The 24,068-nt window shown below is 40.4% G+C and overlaps 1 protein-coding gene across 6 annotated transcripts in view; it reads right to left on the bottom strand.

The window, feature by feature from the left end:
- Window positions 1-24,068, bottom strand: part of LOC106910798 (transient receptor potential cation channel subfamily M member 4-like) — a 122,155-nt gene that overhangs the window by 74,431 nt on the left and 23,656 nt on the right. For all 6 annotated transcript variants that reach the window (XM_088007967.1, XM_088007966.1, XM_088007968.1 and 3 more), the window contains 4 exons: window positions 22,556-22,774; window positions 16,805-16,907; window positions 8,061-8,179; window positions 7,416-7,718 (listed from right to left, as the gene is read on the bottom strand). In XM_088007967.1, coding sequence (XP_087864093.1) covers window positions 7,416-7,718; window positions 8,061-8,179; window positions 16,805-16,907; window positions 22,556-22,774 — 744 coding nt within the window. The remainder of the gene's footprint in view (window positions 1-7,415; window positions 7,719-8,060; window positions 8,180-16,804; window positions 16,908-22,555; window positions 22,775-24,068) is intronic.

A 24,068-nucleotide genomic window follows, 5' to 3' on the forward strand; every position in this document is an offset into this window, starting at 1 on the left:
CTATTTTTACCCGTCAAATTATAATCATATTAACATCGGCTATTGTGGCGCATTTTTATGCGGTTTAGTAAATATTCACCCAGTTGAGCCGTGAATCCAGATCCCATCACACATAAAGCAGATAAATGCATCTAACTTTTTCTCCATAGTGACTCAAACCACTGACTGTGGCCCCAATAACTTATAATAAATGAAACGACTCCTCTTAAATTACCAGCACTTCACCTGCTGCGGTCTGAACGCACAGCTTCACAAATTCCTCCTGGTTCGCATCTACAGAGATATCTGTGCTGGTTCATTGGTTCATTGGATCTGTCTGATCCAAACCGATCAATTGAACTCTACGAGCTTTTTACCCTATGCGGCCGGGGAGTGCGCTTTTACGAGGATCTTTTTGCGTGGTTTCACGTCTCCGTCTGCCGAGCTTCTGAGCGCCGCTCTCCTTCTGGGCGTAGGGATATTGTCTTTTAACTCCATTTGTTGTTTATTTCTTCGCAGCGGCGGAGCCGCGTCCGTATTTGTTAATATGCAGCGGACTGCGCATGTTACGGTCTAAATAATTTCTGTACCATTATTTATTTCCTCAAGAAAAACTGCCACAATATGTTGTGGCAGTTTTTCATAACCTTTCATACCCTTCATAACCAGTGACGTGCGGTCAGTGGCTCACCTCTCGCTAACTGCCCTGGCTGCCGTTCTATTGGAGCATGTTCCTGTCTGTCGCGAATAAAATGGTTAAAAAAACCAAAAACATTTAATATATGAACTAATTTTCCATAATTTAGCTTATGTATACTGCTCAAAAAAATAAAGGGAACATTTCACTTTAATTTTGTGTGTGGCTCCAAATCCAGGCCTCCATTGGTTAATAAATTTGATTTCCATTGATGATTTTTGTGTGATTTTGTTGTCAGCAGATTCAACTTTGTACAGAACAAAGTATTCAATGATAATATTTCATTCATTCAGATCTAGGATGTGTTATTTGAGTGTTCCCTTTATTTTTTTGAGCAGTGTATATAATGTACAGTGTTTTTGTCACCAACTTTGTGTGTGTATCGTGTTATGAACGGAATCGGTGAGGGCAGCCTTGGCCGAGTCCAACTCTCACGGGAAACAAGTCCGACTTACTGCCGGCAATGTGGACCAGACAGGGGCGTCATATAGAGGGGAGGGGGGGGGGGAGTTAGGACAATTCCAAGGGCTCCTCCTGACCGACAGGGGGGCTCCCCACAAAATAGTTTTTTATTTTTTTTTTTTGTTTTTTTCATAGAAATAGAAAAAATTTGGGGCCCTGTCTATTACAAAATTAGTCCTATTCGGTTTTTAAAAATTGTTTTTAGCAGTAAAAATTAAATGTTGCCTCTCCCAGACAAAAAAGCACACATCTATATTTGCCCTGAACCCCTTTGGAGCTGCAATAAATGGTTTGTTCCTGCTTAGCACGCTTGACGATGATGGTGTTCAGCAGCAGTAAAAACAAGACCAGAACCACTATGGAAGTTACTGTGCTGCCAAGAAAAATTATAAAGTCAGGTTTTCAAAAAAAGTAGAGAGAAAAAGACAAGAGTTTCGGTTTGTAACCCAGTTTTTCTCCAAGAGATTGTCAACCAGTTAGCACACTTAGCTTAGCTACAGACTACTGTTTCCCTCCACTTAATTTAATGAATTAAGGGGAAAAGAAGTTACCAACATATTCATATATATTAACTTGTCCCTGTACGTTTTACCACACTTAACAGCAGATGAGCCAGTCAGCAGCAGTTATAACCACCATACCAGCATAAACCCCTTACCCCCGTCCAGGGGCGCCGCCAGAAATCTTGGGCCCCCTGACAAAAAATTAGATTGGGCCCCCCACGCAGCTCCTTTTACAATTTTTTTGAGTCTTTTTGACCCATAAAAAGCATCACAATTTTAAAGGCCTGCATCTGCCTTGCTTTCTTTGGTTCAATTCTGATAATTAGCACAATATTTACTGCTCATGAATTTAACATCCTACAGTCCACATCCAGAATTAAGCAAGTAGGTTGCTTAATTTTTTTCTATTAGTTTTAGATACTGAAATGTCTCCCCATGAGCAACAGTCAAAAGCAAAATGCAACTTTACATAGCAAAGCAATCCAGACTTCTCAAAAATCCTATGTAGTTGTATTTTATTCAAGCTGCAGTACATAACTTTAATAAAAAATATGTTTTCTCCATATTTGTTAAAGCTGTCATGATATCATAGCAGTTTGTTATGAGACAGATAATCTGTGAAAACAATCAATCTCCTCCATCTCCTTCCTGAATTACTATTACTGGTTAAAGTAATGCACCGTTCTGACCAAAACAACCAATCAGAACTAGTAGGAGGGTCTTAGTGCTGTCAATTATCCTCATTCACTCACTGCTAAATGTGCTAATGGTGGAGAAACAACTTATCATTACAAGAAACCATTTATCTGCCATCATTGGTAGCTATGCTAACTAAACTGAGCATTCACAGTTTGAATCAGCACAGCTCTGTGCTATGCTAGCTGCAGCACGGCACAAATCAAGGGCGAGGAAGGATGAGAAGCACCAAACGAGATTGTGATTGACAGCACTAAAACTCTCCTGCCACTGACTGGTTGTTTCTAGAGACCCATGAGAGAGGCAGAGGAAATAGATTTTTAGCAGATTACCTCTCAGACCATACTGTCACAACATAATGACAGTTTTAACAAAGATGTGAAAATAATATTTATATAAAAGTTACATACTGGAGCTTTAAATTCACTCAAGAGAGGACGGGTCAGGAGGGACGTGGGTTATAACTGCTGCTGACTGACTCACCTGTTGTTAATTGGTAAGGTACAGGGAACAAAGTTAAATATATGAATATGTTGGTAATTTTTTTTCCTTAATTCATAAAATGCTAGTGAAATGGAGGCAAACAGCAGTCTGTAGCTAAACTAACTCAGCTAAATGGTTGATAATCTCACACAGTCTACCCACCTCTCTCGGAGAAAAACTAGGTTATAAATCAACACTCTTGCCTTTCTCTCTCTCTCTCTCTCTATTTTGTTTTTGAAAACCTGATTTTATAGCTTTTCTTAGCAGCATAGTAACTGACAGTCGTTCGTGGCTGCAGCTTCTACTGACTGCAGCTGAACAGCGTCACTCTCAAGCGCTCCAAACAGGAAGGAACCATTTAAAGCACATAGTGGGGCTTCAGGGCAAAAACGGATGTGTGTTTTTTGGTCTGGGAAGTGTAACATTAAATTTTTACTGTTAAAAACAACCTTTGAGAATACAATATGATTAATTTTGTATTTGACAGGACCCTGATGTTTTTATTTTATTTCTATGAACAAAAGATAAATAATGAAATTGTGGAGGTCCCCCCGCCTCTGCCCCCGTCCCAGTGATAAAGGTGAGCAACACTGTATTCAATAACAGCTAGTTAGCATCATTCCATTGAGTCTGTAGGGGATTTCTCTGTGTCTGTGCTCTTCTTACAATTACACAACAAAAACAATACATTTATTACTGACAGAAATTCAAACAATCTTTATATAGTGATGATAAAAACAGCCTACTGTCTGGACTGGAAGCAGTCCAAATAGTTTTACCTAAACTTGCATTTAAATTGCAAATATCTGTTACCACGTCCCTCCTGACCTGTCCTCTCCAAGCTGCAGTATGTAAGTTTATATAAAAAATTCCCCTCTCACCCTCCGTGGGTGGTCTCTTTCATCCTCTGAGCTCGGGTCCTCTACCAGAGGCCGGGGAGCTTGAGGTTTCTCCTCCAGTATCTTGGCTGTGCCTAGAACTGCACATTTCTGGACTGAGATGTCTGATGTTGTTCCTGGGATCTGTTTGAGCCACTGCTCCAGTTTGGGGGTGACTGCCCCGAGGGCCCCGATGACCACAGGCACCACTGTGGTCTTCACCTTCCAGGCCTTCTCCAGTTCCTCTCTGAGGCCCTGGTATTTCTCCAGTTATATATACATGTTGTGAAAGTATGACATGAGAGATAATCTGTGAAAAATGTATTTCCTCTGCCTTCTCCCAGTGCTATCTAGAAACAACAACAGAAGCAGGAGGCGAGTTTAGTGCTGTAAATCACAGTCTCATGTGGCTGCTCATCTTTCCTCCCACTTGCTCTGTGCTATGCTGCAGCTAGCACAGCCTGCTGTGAATGCTCTGTCTAGCTAACATAGTTACCATTGATGGCAGATAAATGGTTTTCCTGTACCGATAAGTTGTTTCTCCGCCATTAGTACAGCAGTGAGTGACCTCCTCCTAGTTCTGATTGGCTGTTTTTGGCCAGACCGTAGCATTACTTTAGCTAGCAATAGTAGTTTAGGGAGGAAATGGAAGAGATTGATTTTTTTCACAGATTTTCTGTCTCATAATAAACTGTCACAACATGGTGACAACTTTAACAAATATAGAGAAAACATATTTTTTATTAAAGTTATATACTGCAGCTTGAATGAAATGCAACTGCATTTATTTATATTTTTGTATGTTGCCTATGACTGTTGCTCATGGGGAGAGACCTTTCAGGAAGCTAAAACTAATAAAAAATGTAAGCAACCTATTTGCATACAGCATGTGGACTGTTGCATGTAAAGTTCATTAGCAGTAAATATTGTGCTAGTATCCAAAGAATGCAGGGCAGTTGCAAGCCTTTAAATTTTGAGGTCTTTTATGGGTCAAATAGACACAAGAAATTGTAGCAGCAGTGGGGCCCCAATTTAATTTTTTGTCATGGGGCCCAAGATTTCTGGTGGCACCCCTGGGACCAGACTCTGGCATTGGACAGAGACCTAACAGCCCATATCAAAGAGCCTTGTACCCTATACTCCTGGAGAACCTCCCACAGTGCTCACAGAGGGACACAGTCGAACACCTTCTCCAAGTCCACAAAACACATGTAGACCAGTTGGGTGAACTCCCACACACCCTCCAGGACCCTGCTGAGGGTGCAGAGCTGGCCCAGCGTTCCACGACCAGGACCAAAACCACACTGCTCTTCCTGAATCCGAGGTTTGACTATCCAACAGAACCTCCTCTCTGGAACACCTGAATAGACCTTGCCAGGGAGGCTTAAGAGTGTGATCCCACTGTAAATTAGATCACACACTCTGGTCCCCCTTTTTGAATAGGGGGACCACCACCATGGTCTGCTAATCCAGGGGAACTGCCCCCGATGTCCATGCAATGTTGCAGAGTTGCACCAACCAACACAACCCTGCAGGATCCAGAGCCTTAAGAAACTCAGGGCGAATCTTATCCACCCCAATCTTGCCGTTGAGGAGCTCTTTGACCACCTCTGTGACCTCACCCCCAGAGATTGAAGAGTCGCTAGGCTCTGCTTCCTCAACACTTCCTACAGCATGTTGATGGGATTGAGGAGGTCTTCAAAGTATTCTGCCCACTGGCCCACAATGTCCCAAGTCAAGGTCAACAGCACACCATCCCCGGTATAAACAGTGCTGGTGCTGTACTGCTTTTCAATCCTGAGATGCTGGATGGTGGACCAGAATTGCCTCAAAACCGTGCAGAAGTCTTTCTCCATGGCCTCTCCAAACTCCTCCCACACCTGAGTTTTTGCCTCAGCAACTACCTAAGCCGACTGCTGGTAGCCATCAAATACAACATTAAGCCTAAAAACATACTACTGCAACAGGCTGAATGTTGTTCTTTATGTGGGAAATATTTGAGTGTTTTTTTGGTGTTGAATTATAAGACATAAAATAGCATTGTTGTTGGTTGCTCTGACAACGAGTCCGTGAGTTGGCTGATACAGAGAGCGAGAAATAAGTGGTTTTGAGTTCCCTTTGCTGTGGAGCACAGCACAAAATTAGTAATACCTACATTTCCAAGTTAAAGCTCCGTCTCACAGGGGACTCTGCCAGACGTTCCCAGCAGACCCTCACAACACATTTGGCCCTGCCAGGTCTGACCAGCATCCTCCCCCACCACCAGAGCCAACTCACCACCAGGTAGTGGTCAGCGGACAGCTCCGCACCTCTCTTCACCTGAGTGTCCAAGACATACGGCCACAGAACAGATGAAACAACGACAAATCGATCATTAAACTGCGACCTAGAGTGTCCTGGCACCAATTGCACATATATACGCCCCTATGCCTGAACATGGTGTTCGTTGTGGACAATCCATGATGGGCACAGAAGTCCAACAACAGAACACCAGTTGGGTTCAGATCAGGGAGTCCATTCCTCCCAACCACACACCTCTAGGTCCCACTGTCATTGCCTATGTGAGCTTGAGCAGTTAGATTTTAAAAATCTAATTTGACCTTATGTTACAAATTGAACTGTATGGAATTTATTAAAGCACAATGACATGGCTTTAAAATAACTAAATGTTTCAATATGGCCAAAATTAAAACATAAGGATTTATTTTGGATTTTATACATTTATATATTTTATAAATTTAATTTGGATTTTATATATAGACACTTCATATAGACACCACTGAAGTCAGTGGTGAGACCTAACCGCACATTACTAGTTACCAGCATTCTTGAAGGCAGTTTTATCTATAACAGGGTAGAAGTAAAAAACTCTGACAAGTATTGATGGGCAGAAGATTCACTGACTTGTCATTATCGTGGGGTGTTTGAATTTTGCAGTCCGTCTGTGTGTGTGTGTTTTTTTTTTTAAATTATTTTCTTGTTAATTCATTTTCAGCCTAGGTCTCGCTATTGCAGTTCATTCCTTCATATTCAGAAGGAATATTCTTGCACTTTCTTTGATTAGTGTTCAGGCTTCTCCTATTGTTCACTTTCTCCTCAGCTTCCTCTCATGTTCATTAGTCTCCTTTTCATTAGTATACCTGGCTTTAGGGCTCTCTGCCTTATGCTTAACCTGCCTGTTTCTAGTCCTGTATTCCTTGGTGCCTCAGAGAGTTTTGCATTTATTTATTAATTTAATTATCTTGATTTCATCTCCTGCCTCTGACTCTGCATGCACTCTGGATCCAACAACACTCCATGTAGCATTGAGTTGCTTTGGAATTGAGTCGCTGTGGGAAATACTAGAAGTTAATCGTTAGTGTGTTTTAAATCACACAAGATGGATTATCCAGTATTAAAAGCTTGTTGTATGTGACAGAAAATCTACCTTGGAGAATCTTGTTGTTTTTTCACATTTTCAATTATGTAGATATGAGAGAGAACTTCAGGTTTTTATTGAAGCATAACAGTTATATTTTAGGACAAACTAATTTAAGTTAATGAAGAAAGTAAAAAAAAACATTGTTACATTATATTTCTTAATGTGAAATACAAATTGGCTATAATCAATACGAGTAGGTCAGAGCTTTACAAAACTAGTGATTGGATATTGAATATGTTTGAGTTCCTTGTTGTGCTTACTTTACTTTTTACTTGCTGCTCAAGTGTTAAACTCACCTCAAACAAACTAAGATCCATTGCTGAAGCACTTGTGTTTACTTCCATATGGAAAGTCTCCATGGCACCTGGTGCGGCTCCATCCACAGAGAGCTGAGATCCAGCCAGGGTCTTTCTTTCACTCAGACGCCTCTGGAGTAGAATGTATGCCAGCAAGCTATCTGACAGTGAGCGATACAAGCTCTCCAATCGATTATTTGTCAAATAATCCAGGATGTTGAGACCATTCTCACAGAAGAGACGCACAAACTGGGGCTTATTATTGATCAAAGCATCTGTCATGGAGTCCTCAAGGTCCTCATACTGAAAGTGAAAAAAAAGTCAAACAATAATGTTTATAACAGTGTTTTTCAAACATTTTCAGGCAGAGGATCACTTAACCCATTGAGTAAACACTCACAGACCACCTAACTAGAAATTTCCTTGCAATAACACATCTTAACACGTACAACCTGAAATGAAAACATTAACACACTTCTCGTTGTTTTCTGTCTTCATCTGATAAGGTCCAGATAAAATTCTTATCTGTACCTTATCAGATATTTAGATATTTGAACATAACATTTGAGAACCCCTGAGCAAGGTGTTTGAAACTAGAGCCAAACTACAACTCTGGGGTTCCAACAGAGTATAAGCAAAAAATACCTTCCACTGTATGTCTCCATTGAAGAGCTCAGCTTTTGCAGTGTCTATTCGATTCCAGGCCACAGCCAGTTTTAGCTCCTCTGTGCACTCACTGGCCATACTGCTCAAACGTTTACTAGCTTAACACAAACACAGTAGACAAACAACATCAGAGTGATAGAAATGATAAAAATACATTGCCTTAGTTTTGCATAATCATTTAAATGATAGAATACATGAGGACTATCATCTTTAAAATAATCTTCATGCGACATAAAATAAAAACAAAGTGTGTAATCTTTATAAAATTAGATTGCACTGAATTTCAGACCATGGTAAGGATTCTACCAAAAGCATTTTGCCCCAGACTAGTTCATGACAGTGGATGTGGTCGCTTGGCACCCTAGATGGGTTGAGGCTGGTAAGGTTGGTAAATTATCCAGATTTGAATAAAATTATACTACCTTGATGATTTCTTCATCAAGTGATAAATCAGTGTGGACAATATGTGACCAACATTGTCAAAATTAATTGCCACATATGTTATATGAGGCCGTAATGGAATAATATAGAGTAATAATTGGTATTGATTCAAAATAAATATAATATTGGTATTGATAATGATAGTATGGTAATCTGTCCAGGTTGTACCCTGGTGCTGGTGCCTTATGATGGGTAAATCATGAAAATCTCAAAAATAATACTGGTTGAACAGAAAAATAAAACAAATGTGGTTTTTTGAGCAGAAGACGTTTCTCTTCAAAGACTTATCTTATTTAATGGCTTTAATTAGGTTTGGTTTTAGGTCTGTTTTGCAAGAAGATTATGTTGGCATCAATGACTGAAGCTCTTCTAATTATTAAAATTTTTACATTCCTTGAAGTCGCTACAAGGTGAGGTGGAGTAGCAACCATTTTCATTTACATTTACTGATTAATCACAAGCCTATTAATAGCTAGTTATTTTAAACATCTAAATTTTTGTTTTCTTTATCTAAATTGTACCAAAATCACTTCTGCTCATTGCTTTGTATTATCCACCAGAGACTTACTCTTATCTTTTGGATCAAATTTGGATCAGATTTTTTTTTTTATTATTATTTAGTGTTGAATACAGATAAGGCCATTGTAATTGAGGATTTTATACAAATCCTGAAAAATACAGAAATTGATAACCTTATCATAAAACATTATGTAATAGCACCACAATATGTAGTAATGTAATATAATAAATACATTGTTATAACTGCATTATTGGTGCAAATGTGAAAAATCCTTGAGTGCATTTTGCAATACTTTCTGGCACATATGTAATAATATAAAAAAAATTGAGACGATTATTGCAAAATGTGAAGGTAACACTTCTTTAAAAATATGATAATACATTAATGTGGTGCATCAGTTAAACGATCGCAAATTGTTTGCATTCATTCTAATTATTATACAATTGAAACCAGATATTTACATACACTGAATAAAAAGACAGACATTTTTTCTCTCACTCTAAAGTAAAATCTGACCAAAACCCTTCATGTTTTATGTCAGAATTACCACATTTTTTTGGTTCAATGCCAGAAAACTTGGTGAGAACATTTTTAGAATTTTCTGGTAATTTTCCTCAATTTCAAAGGTTTACATACATTTGGTCAGTATTCGGGATAACTGTCTTTTAAAATGTTAATTTGGTGCCCTTTCATAAGATTAATTTAGATAAAGCTTTTTCTTTTCTTTTCACTGTCCCTCAAGATATGGTGTTACAGCCTATTTTTCATATATCTGAAAGAGGTTCCAAATACTTGGTCATCTTTATTAGTTCTGACTTATTCTCATCTAACTACTCCTCCCTACTTCTGAAAATTAAGAACGATTTGTTGAAAAGACCCCTTTGATCTTACCATAGCAGTCTTATTACTATAGATTATTGTGATTTTCATTTAGAAGTGTTGACCTCTCACTGTCTGTGTTAAAACTTCAGACTGCTGTGTTGAAGACTTTCTCACACTGATAACAGCCCTCCGCCCTTGAGAGAAATCGCTCCCAAGGGAAAAGACGAGATGACCTTGCATGTGTAGAACTTGCTGATAACTTGTCTCTTCTATCTCTCCCTTCTCTGAAAATAAAAGATGAGCTCAAACTGGAAGTTACCAGAACACGCGGTGGGCAGCTCACTGTAGCGGTCCGCTGCATCTTCTCCTTTCATGAAAGCTTGGTAAAAACTCACAGAAGTTGTCTGTGGTTCTTTTTACGTAGGTTGTCAAAAAATATCTATCAGCACGCCCTACTTTTCAGTTTTTTATTTGTTAAAAAAGTTTAAAATATCCAATAAATTTCGTTCCACCTCACGATTGTGTCCCACGTTTTGATTCTTCACAAAATAAAATTTTTAGATGTTGATGTTTGAAGCTTGAAAAATGGCATAAGGTTGAAAAGTTCAAGGCGCCGAATACTTTTGCAAGGCACTGCATATATATATATATATATATATATATATATATATATATATATATATATATATATATATATATATATATATATATATATATATATGTAGCCGGGTGGTAAACTGTTTCAAAGTGTTGGTTTTCTTTTATTGTTACAGTAGCAATGCTATTAAGTGATTTTGTTTCAGTTATGTAATCTTATTTCCTATCTGTATGTTTTTCACATTTAAATATGTTCAGGTAGTTGGTCTCAGGTGCTGCACATTTTGACCACCAGAGAGCAGTGTTTCAAAGTGATTACTGTTTCCCAAAACGGGGCAGGAAATGCATTTTGTTCTCTTCCGGTGTTGCTATGCTACGTGATGAACTTGGACGGGAACGTATGTGGTTTATCTGCAGGTCATAGTTTCAGAATCGGTAAATGTATACATCACTTGTTGAAATATGTTTGTATGTTCTCATTCATGTGATAAGCAGTCAGTATTTTAATAAGGTGGTGTATTTCTGAAACGGATGGTTCAGGGAGCCTGTCTGTGCGGTGCAGGGCGGCCATTTACTGCACGTGAAAATAAGATGTCTGATCCAAGGTGTTCTCCAGTATTAAGAGTGAACTGAGACATTACTGTCGAATGTAAGTGTTGATAAAATAAGTCATATCACAACTCCATGCGCTCTAAATCAGTGTGGTGTAATGCAGCTCTCTGTATTTTGTTTGTGCAGCCAGAGACCACTGCCGTATTTCTATTTCTTTTCTTTGATATATTGTATTTTCTTTTGAGATCTGCCACATTTCATGAATATTTACCAAATGTTTAGGTACATCTATGTTCTGATTTTTGAACAATAGTAAGGAACAAGACAGCTTTGTTCAGTTTGATCCCACTGATTAAATATACTGCACACTAAGAACCCCAGTTATTGTGTCCTGTGAGGCTAAGTATTTCCCGGGCTACACACACACACACACACACACACACACATATATATATATATATATATATATATATATATATATATATATATATATATATATATATATATATATATATATATATATATATATAGGATACAATATATACACATATACGGATACCGACTCAAGAATGGGGCCACAATCAGTCACCTCCTCTCCATGGATGGATCCACACCAACAGGATCTACAGCACTGACATTGGGATGTCATTCGGACTAGAGAAGTGTGGCCGGATGGTTACAAAGAGAGGGAAGGTTGTCCCCACAGAAGGGGTTTCACTCCCAGAAGGAACAATAGCAGACATAGAGCACAGTTGCAAGTACCTGGGAATACCGCAAGCAAATGGCAACCTAGATGAGGTCACAAGGAGCCAGTGTTGTGTTCAAGACCACCTAACCCGAGACCAAGACAAGACCAAGACCAGAGTGTATCGAGACCGAGACAAGACCAAGACTTTTAGGGTCCGAGACCGAGTCAAGACCAAGACCAGCGGCCCGCGCTCCATGACACAATGAAATGTAAAATATGATTGAAATTGCTTCTCAAAATAATCTGAAAGATCCATATTCCTATAAAAACACCTAGATATTAAATACTTAATACATTTTACCAATATTAAATATTCCATTTCTGTGCTAAAATGTGTGATGGTCTCGTGCCATCCCTAAAAACATAACACCCTGGACATTTGCCCATATTGCTCATATAAGAAACCACCACTGTTGCACCATTAAACATAGCAATTGAGGCAATGCCCTCATGGTAAATAACGCACAACTACGAACACTGACCAAGGAGCAACAAGCAAGAAGTAACCAAACAGAAAGCGCTCATTGTGACTGTTTTCACTCTCTATCCCAGTACATGAAGCCAGGTAGTCTGACACCATGGCAGACATTACAGCTGCCACTTTGAACAAAAACAATCAAAGAGCAATGTGCATGCTCTGCGTGCTCTTTCGTTCTTGTGTTTTAGTTATTTAATTTAAATATCAACGTACATAATTCAATTAAATAATGATGCAGTGTACACAGAGCATTACAAGAACAAAGAACGGGTGTTCTGTCAGGTCAGATCGTCATACGCTTAGCACAAACTCACGGAGTTCTGTCAGATCAGCATACGTTGTCAGATAGTCGTACGCTTAGCTCAGACATGCATACGCTGTCATTACCATATGATTTTATTTAAAAAGCAACATAGAATCATGATGTAGATCATTATTAACAGTTATTAACAGTTGTATGGCATCCAGCTGCAGCCAGACCTGCTTTAAACACACTTTGAAACCATGACAACGCATGTATATCCATCTAGTTATCATATTATGTCATATTATAAACAATTTAATGACTTATTTTCGTCATAACTTGTTGCGTATACTGACAACTCCACTGACGGTCGGACTTAATACGCATGCGCTGGCATGGTACTCACTGCATGTATGCTATCCTGACAGCGTATGGTAATCTGATAGAACACCGGCAATATCTGTCAGACACGTCATTACCATAAGATTTCATCTAATCAGCAACACAGAATTATGACGTAGATCGTCATACACTTTGTTATTAACAGTTGTATGGCATCCTGACTTAGCGGTTAAGTGAGTTTTACATGGGCGTGTGTTGTAGCTGACTCCAGCAGCAGCCAGACCTGCTTTAAATACACTTTGAAACCATGACAACACATGTATATCTATATAGTTAATCATTGAAAACAATTTAATGACTTATTTTCGTCATAACTTGCTGCGTATGGTGAACTGACAACTCCTCTGACGGTCGGACTTCTTAATGCGCATGCGCAGGCATGGTACTCACTGCATGTATGCTATTCTGACAGCGTATGGCTATCTGATAGAACAACGGCTCTCAGCGACACTCCAGTCCTATCTAATAAGTACAGAGACGAGCAGATGAATCGTACTGTTCCTGAATGTCACATCACTATATTGCAGACTTTTGGACACAGCGCCGTTGTCCCATATATGTGACAAGTCAGTCAACGTCTCCGCACAATAATTCAGTGAGTGACAACTTTTTTTCATCACAATGCTTATGTGTGTCTATACAGCTAGCTTTGCTAACATCACATCAACGGATCTTACCTTCTTTGAGCTATTTTTCTAAGTGACGAAAAAAGTTGGACGTTGTCTCCACCGTCTGTGAAGGCGAAGCGCTGCTGAGTTAGCTGTGGTCATCGGATTTCTTATGATTTATGCAGCAATATTCCATTACTGACAATTAGACAAACATTTTCTGCCGCTGAGAGAAAACCACTGCGCATGTCTCAGAGCGCCGCGTGCGAGTGAAAGGTGGGGAGGGGAGAGGGGGGGGAGAAACACGTAGTTGCTTGGATTTTAATCGGTGCGTTTCGCATCCACTGAAAACAAAGATGTTAACAAATAAACTGGACAGTATGCTGCACGTTTAGTGGTATTTTCACAGTTGCGGTCTTGACTGGTCTTGAAATAAAATGCCAAGTCCTCAGAGCCCGAGACCGAGACAAGATCGAGACCAAATGCGGTCGAGGCCGAGATGAGACCGAGACCATCAATAAATGGTCTTAAGACCGGTCTCGAGACCAAGACCAATTTCGAGTGCCACAACACTGCAAGGAGCCACAGCCAAATACCTCCAACGAATAAGGCAGAGGTTCCCAAACTGTGGGGCGCACCCCCTAGGGGGGGCGCCGTGTCATTGCAGGGGGGAGCGCGGGAAGCCGTCTGGATGAAAAAAACAAAAAAAACATGAACACTGTATGGGCTGGGTTTTTACCTTAGAATGGCCTGTTATTCCTATGTCAATTTGATACAGTAGAGGCTTCCACACTTCCCATATTTGTGTCCTCTGTCACTTTTATCAGCAGGTAAAACTGTTTAATCAGTTGTTAACATGTTGTAACCTGTTTTTCCGAGCCGCCTTTAAACGCAACATGAGCGCTACGACACTTTACACCTGTGAAGGAGACCTGCTGCTGCTGGGCGGAGCTACGTAGGTTTGTGTTAGAATCACGGCAGCAAACCAGCAAAACGCAAAGAACTTTTCACAGTTTTTCCCTACAAACTAACCGACTGAGTTGAGTAAAGCTGCTGGATGCAGGTAATGTTAGCTAAAAGATGACTATATAATATCAATACAGAGCCTTAAGCTTAACAAGTACCTTGTAGGCTACCGATGTTGGTGTCTATTTTCAGCTACGTACATTCATTTTGCCCCCCAAAAAGTCGATCCCGCTCCCCTCCCCCCGTCACACGCGCCGTTTCAACCAGACAGGAAAAAGTTTGGGAACCACTGGAATAAGGCAAGTCCTGAGAAGCCAGCTCAATGGCAAGAACAAGATCCATGCAATAAACAGCTATGCCTTACCAGTAATCAGATACCCTGCCGGAATAATTAGCTGGCCAATGGAAGACATAAAGACCACGGATGTTGAGACTCGGAAGCTACTAACCATGCATGGAGGGTTCCACCCCAAATCCAGCACCCGCGAGGAAGGAGGCAGAGGACTAGTGAGTGAGAGAGCCACTGTCCAGGATGAAGCATCCAAGATCCATAAATACATCAAGGACAAAGCCTCAACAGACGATGTGCTCAGCGAATGTCTCAGACAATGGGGAACAGAGGACGAGGTCCTGGAGGAACCATCATGGGAGGACAAGCCCCTACATGGGATGTACCACCGACAAAAAACTGAAGTGGCTGATATCAGGAAATCCTACCAATGGCTGGAGAAAGCTGGACTCAAGGACAGCACAGAGGCCCTCATCCTGGCCGCCCAGGAACAGGCCCTAAACACCAGAGCAATAGAGGCTCAGATCTACCACACCAGACAAGACCCAAGGTGTAGGTTGTGCAAGGAGGCCTCTGAGACAGTCCAGCACATAACAGCAGGGTGCAAGATGCTGGCAGGGAAAGCGTACATGGAACGACATAACCAAGTAGCGGGCATAGTGTACAGGAACATCTGCAGAATATGGACTGGAAGCCCCGAGGTCAAAGTGGGGAACACCCCCAAAGGTGGTGGAGAATGACCGAGTTAAGATCCTGTGGGACTTCCAGATCCAGACAGATAAGATGGTAATGGCGAACCAACCGGACATTGTGGTGGTGGACAAAGAACAGAGGAAAGCCGTTGTGGTGGATGTAGCAATACCAAGTGACCACAACATCAGGAACAAGGAGCATGAGAAACTGGAGAAATACCAGGGCCTCAGAGAGGAACTGGAGAAGGCCTGGAAGGTGAAGACCACAGTGGTGCCTGTGGTCATCGGGGCCCTCGGGGCAGTCACCCCCAAACTGGAGCAGTGGCTCAAACAGATCCCAGGAACAACATCAGACATCTCAGTCCAGAAATGTGCAGTTCTAGGCACAGCCAAGATACTGGAGGAGAACCTCAAGCTCCCAGGCCTCTGGTAGAGGACCCGAGCTCAGAGGATGAAAGAGACCACCCACGGAGGGTGAGAGGGGAATTTTTATATAAATATATATATATATATATATATATATATATATATATATATATATATATATATATATATATATATATATATATATATATATATATATATATAGATGTGTTTTTGCATATATAATTTGTATATATAATTTGTTTCTAAAATTATATTGTTTGATAAATATGGAATATATCAAACATTTTCCCATTTAAATTGTAATAAATTCATAAATACAAAATTTATGAACATTCACATGTCAGGATATATCAACCCTGACATTATATACTTACAGTATGTTCAATATGCTGCAATATATATAAAGTGACACTCATTTGTATATTTTGCAATACATATCAATATTACATGGATATATATCTATCCATTTTCTATGCATCCTTGTCCCTTGGTGGGGTCAGGCGGGGTACACCCTGGACAGGTTGCCATTCTGTTGCAGGGCAACACAGAGACACACAGGACACACAACCATGCACACACACACTCACACCTAGGGGCAATTTGGAGAGGCCAATTATGTCATGTTTTTGGACTGTGGGAGGAAACTGGAGTACCTAGAGAAAACCCACGCATGCACAGGGAGAACATGCAAACTCCATGCAGAGGGACCGGGGCTGGGAATCAAACTCAGAACCTTCTTGCTGCTGGGCAACAGCTCAACCAACTGTGCCACTGTGCAGCCCCCATGGATATATAATATTTTATAATACATGAATCTTCAATATATAATTGAATGTATTTACCACATATATTAGAAATGTAAAAGGGGAAATAATACATTTGAATTTATTACAATGGATTTCCAAATATATTTTGCTTTTGTAAGAGATGGTGTTGTGATTGATAAACAATCCCCTGAATAATTCCCCATCACTTACCTCTCACCAGGGCTTTGAGGAGAATTGTGTCGAAGTCATCAGAGCCCTCCTGTTCTCCATGAAAAACAGTAATGAGATCTCTCCTCTGATAAATACTCAAAGCCTGGACAAACAAACATAAAAGGCAAACAATCATTGTTTGAAACAATGTAATACTTTATCATTAATGCCTATGCATTCAGCTAACCCAATAGGCACACCATCAATCATCAGTTAATATTACCATCTTATGGCAAAAAACAAACAAAACTTATAATTGAATACAAAATCAATTGCACACCTATATTTTAAAATTTAGGTTTGTAATTTTAAAAGGTTGAGTGAACAGAAATTATGACCCTGCAAAGCACTGAAACTATGGAGGACCAAAATTGATATAATTAAAAATAAAAGCGCAAATATACAGTCCCCTCCAAAGGTATTGGAACAGCAAGGCAATAATGTTCTCATGCTTCATTTTTGTTGTACACTGAAGACATTTGGGTTTAACATTCAAACAGAGGGTGGTATGTCCTGAGTTGTTTAGAACATCCACATGTAAAAACCAGGAAATAAAAGCTGACATTCTGAACTCCGGTGTCATGCTCATGTTTTGATGTTAAACTCAAATGTCTTCAATGTACAACAATAACAAAGCAAATAGCTTGCGGTTCCAATAATTTTGGAGGGGACTATACGTACTTTGTTTTTCCTTTTCTTTAAAGGAATCATGTAACAATATACTTTATTTGAGAAATATTTATTTTAGATTGTTTTTATACATTTTAATAAAATATCGTCACATGAATGTCGCCATGTTGTTCAAGCTGCAACGCATTCTGCGTAAGGGATGTCTGCTTGGTCAGAAACAGTGATGATGTGAGGATGTGGGTTTTCTGTGAATGTATTTTATTTTATTGCTCAAACAAAACATGGACATTTTCTGTTGCACATTCCTCAGTTATAAATAACTGTCAATATTGTACAGCATGTAGCCCTTCATTTGTTTTTTATGTTTTATTGTTGCTTGAATCGTGCTTCGATTGTTTCTCATTTTGCTGTTGTTCACGTGAGATCACCTGTCCTCCTCATCACAATCGCATCATTCCTCCTACTGTGCATTTTCTTGAAGTCTCAGAAAAATCTCAATCAGGCTACAAAACAACAGCTCAGCTCTCTCTTATTCTTTTGTCTCAGAAAAACAACAACTCGTGTTAGGTCCCATGGTAACAAAGAATAGCACATGGCGCCTGGAGGTGGGGCGCTATATCTCCGACAGACAGGAGGCATCACCCTGCTACAGAGCCGAGCCGGGTCGGTGGAAACGCGGCCACTCTGAAGTAGAGCCGAGCCAAGCTGCTGAAGTAGAGCCGGTGGAAAAGGGGCAATTTAGCCCCTGTGTTGTCGTGTCAAGCCCCTGATTGATTAAAGCTATCTCTCTAAGACTTTACGTCTTCTGTTCCCCGCTGGATCCTAGTCATTCTCATGTCATAGTTTGTCCATAGCTTGTCACTGTTAGCTTACCTGAATTTGTGACCGTGTCTCGTTCCTTACCTGTGGATCCTGGTGTTGTATACAGCTTTGGACATCATTAAGCTTATTTTCTCCACTTTACTCCTGGGTCTGATCGCCATTCAGTCCTCATCAACAATAACCCACTTCATGACAGAAGGATTCAGCCAAAGAAGATGAGATTCGTGGTTTCTTCAGAAGAAGACAAAAGACCCTGGGATTGGAGAGGCAGGCATATTTGGTGCACTTCTGTGTGGTGTGCTCCCAACGCTGCACAAAGTCACTGCGAGAGTCAGGAGCCCATTCTTGCTTTGGAAGCCTACCTCTGTGGATATGAGTGGTCAACACCCTGCATTTCCTCTACCAGGAGGTTACTAGTACCAACACCCCGCATTCTGTCTACGAGGGTTGGCCAAGCTCTGGAATGCTGCCATTGAAGTCAGCTCTGCGCCGCCTCCAGTTCTGGATCTTTGACAACTCAGATTGCCGCCCCCGGTTCTGCTTCCATGGATTGTCCGAGCTTTACCACAGCCAGCCCCATGGCTTCTCCTCCAAGCCCCACCGCCACCAGCCCCACGGCTTCTCTAAGAGCCTTCCAGCATCCCTGAGCCTGCCGAAGGCCCCCTATGGCCACGTGCCAGGCCTCTGGATGACCTTTGAGGGTTCCAGTGTTGACGCCACCGTCGGTTGAATCTTAGCTTCATAAATGAAACAATGAATGACGCATACCTCTGATCAGACTGCGTGATCCGGGTAAGTAGTTCTATAGCTCTGTGTTCAGTCCGGTAACAGCTGTTCAGAGTCCAGTCTTCATCCAGACATAAACGGGGGTGGCAGTAGTGCTGCCGCTGAGCTATGTTAGTACTTAAAAGAGCTTCCAGCACTGCCTGTCTTTGATGTTTCTCCCAGCATCTGTAGCTCTGTGTCCAGTCCGATAAATTATATTTAGAGTCTCGTTTTCAGTGCAGCATCGGATCAGTGGTTTCACATTCAGTTAGCGTTTAAAGAAGCCTTCAGTGCTGCCTGTCTTTGATGTTTGATGGCGAAAAACTCCCAGCGTTTTTCGCCGTCTAGCTGGTGGCAGGGGGTTTAGGTGCTTTGTGGATAAAAACTGTCGGAATATCATTTGTTTATAGCTTCTGAAGGAATTGTAGAGCCTTTGTCAGTTATGCTTGTACAAATGACTTAAAGTCTTCTGGAGAGAAATGTTGAGAGCACAAACACAGGTCCTTCGGAAGTTGTGCTTGGCTCTCTCCCATTGTGCTGTTCTTTTTACATGGGAAACAATCCAGAATTACCTCATGTTTCTTTCCAATTGTTCAGATACTGCACTGTAAGCTAATGCAGAGGTGTATGTTTTTTCCATCTACACTCATTTTCAATCAGTAAGAATATTAATGAAAAGTTAATGTATTTCAGTATCTCAGCTCACAAAACCATTATAGATTAATTACATACACAGGTGTTTTAAAGCTTTTATTTGTGTTAATCATGATTTCCTGGTTACAGCTAATGAAAACATGGCATTTAAGATTAGAATAATACATCAACAGTAAAAAAATATATTTAATATCTGCTTAAAGCTTATTTTCAAAAAGTACTTTTAATCTGACATACAAGACAATTTGGAACTCATTCTAATTTACTAAATACAGGTCCTTCTCAAAACATTAGCATATTGTGATAAAGTTCATTATTTTCCATAATGTAATGATAAAAATTAAACTGTCATATATTTTAGATTCATTGCACACCAACTGAAATATTACAGGTGTTTTATTGTTTTAATACTGTTGATTTTGACATACAGCTCATGAAAACCCAAAATTCCTGTCTCAGAAAATTAGCATATTTCATCCAACCATTAAAAGAAGTGTTTTAATACCAAAAAAGGCAACCTTCACATAGTTATGTTCCGTTATGCACTCAATACTTGGTCAGGAATCCTTTTGCAGCCTTCAATGCGGCGTGGTATGGAGGCAATCAGCCTGTGGCACTGCTGAGGTGTTATGGAGGCCCAGGATGTTCCGATAGCGGCTTTAAGCTCATCAGGAGTGTTGGGTCTTGCATGTCTCAACTTTTTCTTCACAGTATCCCACAGATTCTCTATGTGGTTCAGGTCAGGAGAGTTGGCAGGCCAATTGAGCACAGTAACACCATGGTCAGTAATACCAGTGGTTTTGGCACTGTGAGCAGGTGCCAGGTGATGCTGAAGAATGAAATCTTCATCTTCATAAAGCTTTTCAGCAGATGGAAGCATGAAGTGCTCCAAAATCTCCTGATAGCTGCTGCATTGACCTGCCCTTGATAAAACACAGTGGACCAACACCAGCAGCTGACATGGCTCCCCAGACCATCACTGACTGTGGGTACTTGACGCTGGACTTCTGGCATTTTGGCATTTCCTTCTCCCCAGTCTTCCTCCAGACTCTGATACCTTGATTTCCAAATGACATGCAAAGTTTGCTTTCATCCGAAAAAAGTACTTTGGACCACTGAGCAACAGTCCAGTGCTGCTTCTCTGTAGCCCAGGTCAGGCGCTTCTGCCGCTGTTTCTGGTTCAAAAGTGGCTTGACCTTTGACCTGGGGAATGCGGCACCTGTAGCCCATTTCCTACACAAGCCTGTGCACAGTGACTCTGGATGTTTCTACTCCAGACTCAGTCCACTGCTTCCCCCAAGGTCTGGAATCGGCCCTTCTCCACAATCTTCCTCAGGGTCCGGTCACCTCTTCTCATTGTGCAGCGTTTTCTGCCACACTTTTTCCTTCCCACTGAGGTGCCTTGATACTCTGGGAACAGCCGATTCGTTCAGAAATTTCTTTCTGTTTCTCACCCTCTTGCTTGAGGATGTCAATGATGGCCTTCTGGACAGCAGTCAGGTCAGCAATCTGACCCATGATGGCGGTTTTGAGTAATGAACCAGGCTGGGAGTTTTTAAAAGCCTCAGGAATCTTTTGCAGGTGTTTAGAGTTACTTTGTTGATTCAGATGTTGAGGTTAATTGCTCGTTCAGAGAACCTTTTCATGATATGCTAATTTTTTGAGACAGGGATTTTGGGTTTTCATGAGCTGTTTGCCAAAATCATCAGTATTAAAACAATAAAGCACCAGAAATATTTCAGTTGGTGTGCAATGAATCTAAAATATATGACAGTTTAATTTTTATCATTACATTATGGAAAATAATGAACTTTATCACAATATGCTAATTTTTTGAGAAGGACCTGTATGTGTTGGGAACCGGGGTTTTGGCTCTTTATTGAGGATTTTCTGTTGCTGGCTGCTTCCCTCTTCATCCACTAGATCAGTGTTTCTCCACCCTGGCCCTCAGCCCCCCCTGCTCTGCATGTTTTAGATGTGCCTCTATTCCAGAACAGCTGATTCAAAAGATTGCATGACCATCAAGTGCTGCAGAAGCCTGTTAATCACCCAGAGATAGAATTCAGGTGTGTGGCAGAAGGGAAACACCTAAAACATGCAGGACAGGGGGGGTGAGGACTGACAGTGAGAAACACTGCACTAGATGGTGCCAAGAAGCTGCAACACCTGGACGGTGTGCATGCTGATTGGTCTCACCCGTGATCTATCACCTAATCATCTAGGAGTGCAGGTCCTTCTCAAAAAATTAGCATATTGTGATAAAGTTCATTATTTTCCATAATATAATGATAAAAATTAAATTGTCATATATTTTAGATTCATTGCACACCAACTGAAATATTTCAGGTCTTTTATTGTTTTAATACTGATGATTTTGGCAAACAGCTCATGAAAACCCAAAATCCCTGTGTCAAAAAATTAGCATATCATGAAAAGGTTCTCTGAACGAGGAAGTAACTTAATCATCTGAATCAACAAAGTAACTCTAAACACCTGCAAAAGATTCCTGAGGCTTAGGGTATCATTGAATTGATACTGATATTGATTGATATTGATATGAATTGAATTCAGCTACACAAAGGAAATTGGGAAATTAGGAGAACCCGAAATGGCAACAGTCCCTCATGACAAAAATAAATAGAAGTGCCAAAGCAAATAAAGATTAGTTAAGGGCTTTGTTCAAGTTTTTCATGGACATGTGACAACAAATTTCTTCCACTCCTAAATGAGTCATAGTTTCTTATTCTCCCTTGTCCTGTTTGCCTCACCTGTAATTAACAATTGCATTTGTGACAACACCCATGCTTTCTAAGAAAACACAACATGTTTTCTTAGAAAGCATGGGTTTCTATGGCTGGTATCTAGTATCTAGGAACTTACAGTATCGACCAGTTTTTCAAACTCGACCTCAGCTGGGAAGTGTTTCCGGGCCTTCTCACGAACCCAGTCACAGAACTCTGCGCTGACACTCTTGTCAGCCTGCCCATCTGCTGCAGGAGGGGTAGGGCTGAGGACCACTGCTGTGATGAAATCTGCTGCCTTACCAGAACCAGCAAGAACCAACCAGGGCGTTGCTTTTTTCAGGGATGTGTCTATTCTCTGAGCCAGTTAATGAAAAAACACATCAAATTACTACAACAGCGTACTGCAAATTCAGGAGTGTAACAGAGAACAAGCAGGACTAGCATAATCAAAGTATTGTCAAACATTTTCAGTAAAAGTGTTATAATCCCCAAAACAATCTTTGACAGCAGACATCTTATGATACTTTGAAGAATAAAGCTTAGCCCTTACCCAGGCTCTCTTGAGGGAGCTAGATTATTGTTAACTAGTGTTTTAACAGTGCATCTAGCTGAGGAGACAAGTGTTACCAAATGAGACAAGACTTTAATATTTCTGGGAAATCTAAAAAATCCCAAAGACTTAGGGAATTTTAATCAACCCTTCTAAATGTTAATTAAAAGAAACAATCCTTTTTTTAAAGACTGTTATTGTTGCTGACTAGTCTGGTCCAGGTTTAACTGGTCCATATATTGTTTGTTTTTTGCTTGTGTGTTTTAGAGGTAAATTAGAAATGAAAATTTTATGTTTTCCCATAATGAAGGTCTCATAAAAGTTTTAAAAATTCCTGCTCAGACCAGAGATATTCAATTTAGCTTTGCCCACTCCAGTTAATATAACTTATGTAGAGATTCTAAAATAGTCATGGACCGGTGTAGCTGGATCAAGTTTCAAAGGCATTTTGTCAATGCAGACTCCCATGTTCTCTCACTTTTTTAAGGACAGGTGGGACAAAAACAATTTTCATCAGAAAGTAGAATAAGATGACATTTTCTTCCTATCAGTTTTTAGTGCCACTTCCAGTACCCTGGGTTTGCAGCCATTGTATACCCAGTCATTTATGTACTTTCTATTCCTAGCATCCATAGGACACAGACTTTTTTGTGTAGTTTTTGTCTGTGGTGACCTCCTCTATTGCTGATAGCTGCAGAGTGTGGCCTGAAGTCTCAATGATGAGAAATGCAATGTGCTGAGAAAGATGAAAGATGGCTGTGCATGGAACAATCCCCCGTGGGCCAAACACATTGGGGTTTGTGAAAATATTTTCTAGGACAAAGTTTGTCCTTCCTGTGTTTGTAGTCCAGATTAAAAGTAAAAGAACATGTCTTGATGATTTATTCCATTGTTATTGCTGTACCTTTCCAATAATAACCTCATAAGTTATTATTGAGGTGTGCCGATCGATTGGCCGATTTCTGTGAAAAAGTGTATGATCTGATTAATTTGACTTATGTATAATTTATGGTACTGAGAGCCTTACTGCTAAATATTATTTTACTCATTGCAGGTTTTTCAGTTGTCCTTTTGACTGAATAGCTGCTGTATTGTGCCA

The sequence above is a fragment of the Poecilia mexicana genome, unplaced genomic scaffold, assembly GCF_051168715.1.
Source record: "Poecilia mexicana isolate PSO_F unplaced genomic scaffold, ASM5116871v1 scaffold_8, whole genome shotgun sequence".
NCBI lineage: Eukaryota > Metazoa > Chordata > Actinopteri > Cyprinodontiformes > Poeciliidae > Poecilia > Poecilia mexicana.